The sequence below is a fragment of the Alosa sapidissima genome, chromosome 5 (genome assembly GCF_018492685.1).
Source record: "Alosa sapidissima isolate fAloSap1 chromosome 5, fAloSap1.pri, whole genome shotgun sequence".
Classification (NCBI taxonomy): Eukaryota; Metazoa; Chordata; class Actinopteri; order Clupeiformes; family Clupeidae; genus Alosa; species Alosa sapidissima.
Window position 1 is genome coordinate 1,285,001 of NC_055961.1, and position 9,491 is coordinate 1,294,491.

At 48.2% G+C, this 9,491-nt stretch overlaps 1 protein-coding gene across 1 annotated transcript in view; it reads left to right on the forward strand.

The window, feature by feature from the left end:
- The window catches only part of nectin3b (nectin cell adhesion molecule 3b), a 106,681-nt gene extending 98,584 nt beyond the window's left edge, over positions 1–8,097 (forward strand). The window contains exons 7-8 of the mRNA XM_042093295.1: positions 5,867–5,972; positions 6,940–8,097. Coding sequence (XP_041949229.1) covers positions 5,867–5,972; positions 6,940–7,110 — 277 coding nt within the window. The 3' untranslated portion in view covers positions 7,111–8,097. The remainder of the gene's footprint in view (positions 1–5,866; positions 5,973–6,939) is intronic.
- Positions 8,098–9,491: the final 1,394 nt, after the last annotated feature.

The following is a 9,491-nucleotide window of genomic DNA, read 5'->3' on the forward strand; positions in this document are numbered from 1 at the left end:
AAGAGAAGGGGCGTGAGAAAGAGAGATCATGGAAGGAAGAGAGAGAGAGAGAAAGGGAGAGAGGGTCATGATAATGATGACCAGTCCTGTGCTGAGCTCCTCTTTCACTGAAATGACTCAAATTGGACGCCTTGTGCTGTTCAAGGCCATGTGCTGCATCTCCTGTAGCCTTTTATACACACACACACACACACACACACACACACACACACACACAGAGACATACACACACACACACACAGACACACACAGAGACACACAGACACACACAAACACAGACACACACACACACACACACACACACACAGACACACAACACACACACACACAGACACAGACACACACGCACACACACACACACACCACACACACACACACACACCACACACACACACAGAGACGCACACACAGACTATATGCTGTTCAAGGCCATGTGCGTCTCCTGTAGCCTTTATATGGAAGACTATATAACATGCCAGAAATACCACTGCTCTGCTCCAAAAGGATTGTCAATGACCTTAAGTTCAGTGTATGCAACGCGCGTGTGTGTGTGTGTGTGTGTGTGTGTGTGAGAGAGAGTGAGTGTGTGTGTTTGTGTGCATCTGTCTGAGTATGCTCATCTGTCTGTGCATCTGTGTGTGTACACGTGCAAGTGTGTGTGTGTGTTGTAGAAAGTACAGGCATGTTGGCAAACACATACACTCACACACACACACACACACTCACACACACCGCAGAGCCGTGGTCAGGCAGCATCCTCGGCCTTTACTCAGTGGCTCCCTACGTCCACAGGTGGAGTCCGAGACGAAACACAGGCCCTGTCTGAGGCTCTTCCTGTCCTCCCCGAGACGCACACACACACACCCACACACACACTCTCACACTCTCACACTCTCACACACACACACACACACACAGACCCACGCATAGACACACACACACACACACACACACACACACACACACACACACACACACACAGACCCACACACACACACAGACACACACACACACAGACCCACACACACACACAGACACGCACACACACACACACACACACACACAGACCCACACACACACACTCACACTCCTTCACCTCTACTCAAGGATCACATGCAGTGCCTTTCTGATCCTCCTGTTCTAAAAAAGAGACTTTATGAAGTTCCACAGACTTGAGGCCGGTTCTGTTCTCCTCTCAGCCTGCTCCTCTGCAGGTTCTCCTCTGGAACTGGTTCTGTTCTCCTCTCAGCCTGCTCCTCTGCAGGTTCTCTTCTGGAACCGCGTTGCAGACAGGGCACATCCCAAAGTACCGGTCCCATTTAAAATTGAATTCTTCAGCAAGCGAGGTCTATTAAAGGAAGCACATGAATATTTCAGTGTAAGTTCAGCGGGCTATTAAAGCAAGGAGTTAAGGGGGCTGGTCTGACGTATTTGGCTGACCATACACACATACAATACACACACACACCATGCTGACTGCACACACACACGCACACACACACTCCATGCTGACCACACAAACACACACCATGCTGACCACACAAACACACACCATGCTGACCACACACACACACACACACTCACACACACACACCATGCTGACCACACACACACACACACCATGCAGACCACACACACACACACACACTCACACACACACACACCATGCTGACCACACACACACACACACACACACCACAGTGTTATGTGGACCATGCTGGAGTTCAGGGCTGACCCCAGAGATCACAAGCATCAGAAACAGGACCGGTCAAGGCCCAGTTCAGTGCTGGTCCAGACCTCCAAGGGGCCCTTTTACCTGAACTCTGTGGGCCAAAATGCAGTCGCTCCCGATACCAAGCCGAGGAAGGAACACAAGTGACTGCTGGCCCGCTGGCCATTCTCGTGAAGTTTCTTGTTTCTGAAGGGTCATTTATTAGCGTATGAGACACTGACACTACGTCACTTGCAGCCAGGCCTGGCCCAGTTAAAGGGCTGCAGAGACCGGGCCTGGCCCAGTTAAAGGGCTGCAGAGACCGGGCCTGGCCCAGTTAAAGGGCTGCAGAGACCGGGCCTGGCCCAGTTAAAGGGCTGCAGAGACCATCAATTGGCTGTCCAGGAGCAGGACAGAGGACTCACACTGGCCACTGAGAACAGGAGGGCGCAAACTCAACTTCACTAGCGCTGACGGCCTAGTAGGACCATGAGCCAAATATCAGCTAAAGACTAATGCCATGACTAAGAGGCCACCTCACATGCCACCTCACATCACATGCCACCTCACATCACATGCCACCTCACATGCCACCTCACATCACATGCCACCTCACATCACATGCCACCTCAAATGCCACCTCACATGCCACATCACATGCCACCTCACATGCCACCTCACATCACATGCCACATCACACGCCACCTCACATCACATGCCACCTCACATGCCACCTCACATCACATGCCACCTCACATCACATGCCACCTCAAATGCCACCTCACATGCCACATCACATGCCACCTCACATGCCACCTCACATCACATGCCACATCACACGCCACCTCACATCACATGCCACCTCACATGCCACCTCACATCACATGCCACATCACATGCCACATCACATGCCACCTCACATCACATGCCACATCACATCACATGCCACCTCACATGCCACATCACCTCACATGCCACCTCACATGCCACCTCACATGCCACATCACCTCACATGCCACATGACATGCCACCTCACATCACATGCCACCTCACATGCCACCTCACATCACATGCCACCTCACATCACATGCCACATCACATGCCACCCCACATCACAAGCCACATCACTTGCCACCTCACATCACATGCCACCTCACATGCCACATCACATGCCACATCACATGCCACATCACATGCCACATCACATCACATGCCACCTCACATCACATGCCACCTCACATCACCTCACATCACATGCCACCTCACATGCCACCTCACATCACATGCCACCTCACATCACCTCACATCACATGCCACCTCACATCACATGCCACCTCATATGCCACCTCACATCACATGCCACCTCACATCACATGCCACCTCACATCACATGCCACCTCACATGCCACCTCACATTACATGCCACATCACATGCCACCTCACATCACATGCCACATCACATGCCACCTCACATCACATGCCACCTCACATCACATGCCACCTCACATGCCACATCACATGCCACCTCACATCACATGCCACATCACATGCCACATCACATGCCACCTCACATGCCACATCACATGCCACCTCACATCACATGCCACATCACATGCCACCTCACATCACATGCCACCCCACATGCCTCATCACATGCCACATCACATGCCACATCACATCACATGCCACCTCACATGCCACCTCACATCACATGCCACCTCACATCACATGCCACCTCACATCACATGCCACATCACATGCCACCTCACATCACATGCCACCTCACATCACATGCCACATCACCTCACATGCCACCTCACATCACATGCCACATCACATGCCACCTCACATCACATGCCACCTCACATCACATGCCACCAATGCTGAATGCGGAGGGGGCGGATCACTGGAATTACAAAAATGTTTTAGCCGAGAAATGTAGCAGCAAACACCATTTTACTAAACATCTTATAAGCAATCTCTCTTTTCTGAAGGTTCCTTCAAGTCCTTGAACTAGAGGCAAGGCATCAGCATATCACACACACACACACACAGAGGCAAGGCATCAGTATATCCACACGCGCACACACACACACACACACACACACACAGAGACAAGGAATCAGCATATCCATATCCCTGCTATTACCACGTACTGGATGAACATTGTATTTTCTGAAGGTTACCAACTGCACCATCACACACTCTTTATTTCTCTCCTTTTCAATTTCTGTTTTCCACTACATGCACACACACACACACTCAGTCTCTCACTTACCTTCTACCAGTCTGCCTCTCCCTCTCACTATGCTGTAGTTGTGTTCTGTAGTTTTCTGTCAGACCCACTGTGTGATCCTGCGTGACCCCAAGGTCAAAGGTCAGGACAGCATGAGAAACTAAGCTTGTGGGAGGTTAGAGGAGGTTTGGAGGAAAAGCTGTTGAATTATGGGCCAGTGGCCTCCAATGACTGTGTGAAGACATTCTAATGATCCAAAGATCACACTCACCTGGTAGACTGCTGATGTGTGTGTGTGTGTGCATGTGTGTGTGTGTGTGTATTATGTTAAAGTGTGTGTTATTATCGAGTGCTTTTTATTTATGTTAATGTGTGTGAGATTTTTCCCATGCTTATCAGCCATGTGGAGCCATAACCGCCACTTAATGTGAGCCAGCTGTTGTTCTCTGAGCGCACAGAAGCATGATGGGAGATTCGGTTCTCATGGCAAATTAGCTCCCAGAGGAAGGTGTGACTTCCCAGACACTGAAAATTACTTCCTGTGACAGACCCTGGCGAGGAAAAGCCCCTAATGAAACAGAACCGCTTGTGGGATACGGTGGCCCTAAAGGCCCTAAAGCCCTAACTGAACCAAACTGCTCTACAACTCTAAGTTGTACTGTGACCTCATATCCTGTTATGTGTGTTTTTGTGTCTGACTGTATTCATGAAACCTGGGAATCCAGAGTTCTTGCGGGAGCACAATATCAATTTGCTCAGCGAGAGACTCTGGCAACGAGTAATGAAGCATGTTACTTTTGCCCCTTGCATCGCGGGGAACTAATCACATCTGTGTATCTGACATAGGCGGGCCAAAGGCGAGCTATGTGTTACCAGTAAGAGTGATATAGTGTTATCAAATTGCGTCGAAATCCGGAATCAGTCAGTTAACATTGGTCGTATAGTGTTATCCAATTGCATGCAGTGAGATTTTCAAATTCATGCTTGGTGCCGCCCCTCGAGTTGGGCCATTACATTATTCGTGGCCAGATCCTTAATCTTTCGGATTTGGGTCTGGAATCTCCAGGCTAGCATTCATGGCACCTAGGAATGACAAGGACCACCCCCGTGATTACACATGACGCACATTGTTTTTCCCACCGCGAGTGTTCATGTGCTTTGCCGTATGAATGTGTGGAAAACATGGATGCCACAACAAAGGTTAAAACATACGCTCACTAATCCTAAATAAACAACTGTATTTGCTTAAAAATATGGTGTAAGACGCTTGTGAAAGAAAGATATGCAGCTTTCAAGTGATAAAAACGGCAAATTCCCAAGTTCACATTAAAACTGTTGGACATGAAAGGCCACATGGACTACAAACGAACTACAACGTGACGACAAAAGTGATAACGAGCCCCTAACTGGGCAACTTGTGTAGCAAAATCTAGCCCCAGTTTCCCACCTCTGATTCCCACATGAAGTGACGTGAATGATGCGGAATGATGACGTTTCCACTGGTGCCCATGAACGCACGATCAGCAGGATCGACTGTGTGCTGTGACCTCATATCCTGTTCTGTGCGTTTCTGTGTGTGAGCAGGATCAACTGTATGCTGTGACCTCATATCCTGTTCTGTGCGTTTCTGTGTCTGAGCAGGATCAACTGTGTGCTGTGACCTCATATCCTGTTATGTGTGGAATGTCCTATTATGTCATATTCTGTTCTGTGTGTTTCTGTGTCTGAGCAGGATCAACTGTGTGCTGTGACCTCATATCCTGTTATGTGTGTTACAGTATGTCCTATTATGTCATATCCTGTTCTGTGTGTTTCTGTGTCTGAGCAGGATCAACTGTGTGCTGTGACCTCATATCCTGTTATGTGTGTTATGTCCTATTATGTCATATCCTGTTCTGTGTGTTTCTGTGTGTGAGCAGGATCGATCTGCCCCCCACACACAAACCCCCACCCCCTTACTCTGAGCGGCGCCCGAGTGGCATCCCAGCACGCCCAGTGCCCCCACAGGTGGTCACCTTCAAACAGGTGAGCGTGCAGGTAGATCACTCTTACTGGTATTCTACACTAACAGGTGAGCGTGCAGGTAGATCACTCTTACTGGTATTCTACACTAACACTAACAGGTGAGTGTGCAGGTAGATCAGCTACCAGGCTGACTGGTTCGTGGAGCAAATGCTGCAACAATTAGATTACACTATAATCAGTGGAACTGGCTACACCCAGAATGATAGCAGCACATCCATTCAAAACTATTAGACCAGTCTTCTCAAACTATTTTTACTCTCCGTAAACGGAACGCTTCACCTTACAGTAGCTTCCCATTCTGAACATGGCTACTTAAAGCCTCTTATCACCTAAGGGTGCGAACAGACTAGGCTTCTATTTTGGACAGGAAAAGTTGGCCAGAGCGCTTTTTTGTTTTGAAAACCTGCTGGCAGCAAAAAGCAGTTGAGAAACTGGAGGTCTTTTACTGCCATAACAATGTGTGCTAATTTCAAGTTAATGATAGCTAACATGCTAGTTTTTCAAACAACTGCAATAAAGATACTCACTGACCTGAAAATTAGGGTAACGTCCAGTTGCACTCAACAAATGAATATGGTGATACAGTCATATAGATCATTGTGCTCAAAGTCGATCATAATAAGCTTCTTCACATCTCCATTTCTGCTGGTTACCAATGTCTCATTACTTAGCTTGTAATTGGTCAACTGTCAAAAAAACGCTTGACATAGGGCACTTTTTTCAGAGAAGTTGAAGTTTTTTCAACTTTAAAAACATGCTCTGAGCTGCAGAAAAAAAACCGCAGCCAACAGCGTTTTAAAAAAGAGTGGAGGACTTTTGTGAACTCCTCATCCATAGGATTATAATGTAAAACAGATGCTGGCAACTTAAAAATATAACATTAGTCTGAACGTAGCCTAAGGGTTTATTTTCTCCACATGCTTGCACCTGCATGCCTCTGTAGCGTGTGTCCTTGTTGGTGTTTCAGGTACGCCAGGTTGCTGACCGGCGGTATGAGATGGCTGAGAGACCGGTGATTCGGACCACTCAGCGTGAGATGCAGAGTCCAGTCCATCAGCCTCTGTCCTACCAGGAGTGGGTCTGCCATCAGAACGGTGCTGACCGCGTCTACATCAATCACAGGGAACACTACGTCTGATTGAACGCGCCCAAACAGATTCACGATCAGCCTGCATCAATCACAGGGAACACTATGTCTGATTGAACGCGCCCAAACAGCCCAACTCACGATCAGCCTGCATCAATCACAGGGAACACTACGTCTGATTGAACACGCCCAAACAGATTCACGATCAGCCTGCATCAATCACAGGGAACACTACGTCTGATTGAACACGCTCAAACAGCCCAACTCACGATCAGCCTGCATCAATCACAGGGAACACTACGTCTGATTGAACGCGCCTAGACAGACTCATCAGCCTGCATCAATCACAGGGGACACTACGTCTGATTGAACACGCCCAAACAGCCCAACTCACGATCAGCCTGCATCAATCACAGGGAACACTACGTCTGATTGAACACGCCCAAACAGATTCACGATCAGCCTGCATCAATCACAGGGAACACTACGTCTGATTGAACACGCTCAAACAGCCCAACTCACGATCAGCCTGCATCAATCACAGGGAACACTACGTCTGATTGAACGCGCCTAGACAGACTCATCAGCCTGCATCAATCACAGGGGACACTACGTCTGATTGAACACGCCCAAACAGCCCAACTCACGATCAGCCTGCATCAATCACAGGGAACACTAATGTACGTCTGATTGAATACGCCCAAACAGATTCACGATCAGCCTGCATCAATCACAGGGAACACTACGTCTGATTGAACGCGCCCAAACAGATTCACGATCAGCCTGCATCAATCACAGGGAACACTACGTCTGATTGAACACGCTCAAACAGATTCATGATCAGCCTGCATCAATCACAGGGAACACTACGTCTGATTGAACGCGCCCAAACAGATTCACGATCAGCCTGCATCAATCACATGGAACACTACGTCTGATTGAACACTCCCAAACAGCCCAACTCACGATCAGCCTGCATCAATCACAGGGAACACTACGTCTGATCGAACACGCCCAAACAGCCCAACTCACGATCAGCCTGCATCAATCACAGGGAACACTACGTCTGATTGAACGTGCCTAGACAGACTCATCAGCCTGCATCAATCACAGGGAACACTACGTCTGATTGAACGTGCCTAGACAGACTCATCAGCCTGCATCAATCACAGGGAACACTAGGTCTGATTGAACACGCCCAAACAGCCCAACTCACGATCAGCCTGCATCAATCACAGGGAACACTACGTCTGATTGAACGCGCCTAGACAGACTCATCAGCCTGCATCAGAGGCCATCTCCACACTAATGCTCCAGCAGATTCTTTAGCAAAGCCAACGTCTGGGCAGCAACACTGTTCCTCCCAACTTTCCACACTAATACTCCAGTAGACCTCCTGAAGGTCACTCAGCACTGTCTGTCCACACTAATACTCCAGTAGACCTCCTGAAGGTCACTCTCTGTGGCACTGTCTGTCCACACTAATACTCCAGTAGACCTCCTGAAGGTCATTCAGCACTGTCTGTCCACACTAATACTCCAGTAGACCTCCTGAAGGTCACTCTCTGTGGCACTGTCTGTGAAGCTTAGTGAAGTTATCTAGGCCCCAACCCTTCTGCATCCTTAGGTTCTCAAACTTTTGTGGGCCGGGGACCCCTCATGGAGTGGAAAATTCTCCAGACCCCTCATAATCGCAATACATAAAACTTAAGTTAATCATGTAGCTGTATAGCTTTTTTTCTGTTAGATGCTTATGTTATATGTATTTTAAAAACATAGAGTGCTAATACCACAATAGTCATGTTGGCAAACTTTGACAGTATGTAGGATTTTTTTAAAGGTCTGTTGTTTCTTTGTCTAATGTAGGCCTATTGTGTTGAACACATAGTGTTTGCTTCACATAACTTTTGTTGGCAGTTAATTAATAGTAAAGTGTTTTGATGTATTGATGTAACATATCAGCAGATCAATTGGGCAAATACTGATACTGAAATACTGATTTTTCGCCATATAAGACAATTTCATATTTTGTAGCAAACTTTGTCAGGGACTCCCTGACAATGTGCTGCGGACCCCTGGGTGTCCTGGGACCCCACTTTGAGAACCAATTATTGAAGTTATTATCTAGATCCCAATCCTTCCTCATCAGGAGGCATCTTCCTGTTCCTTAGTGAAGTTATCTAGGCCCCAACCCCACTGCACAATGCTGTAGATCCCCTGGAGAGACCAAGCTCCCAGCAGAAGGGGCGGGAGGCCGCATGTGTGTGTAAGAGTCATCTGGACCACTGGGACTGACCCCTGAGGCAGGCCAGGACACTCCAGTACAGAGAGGATGCAACACACACACACACACACACACACACAGAGAGGATGCAACACACACACACACACACACACACACAGAGGATGCAACACGCACACACACACTTTCA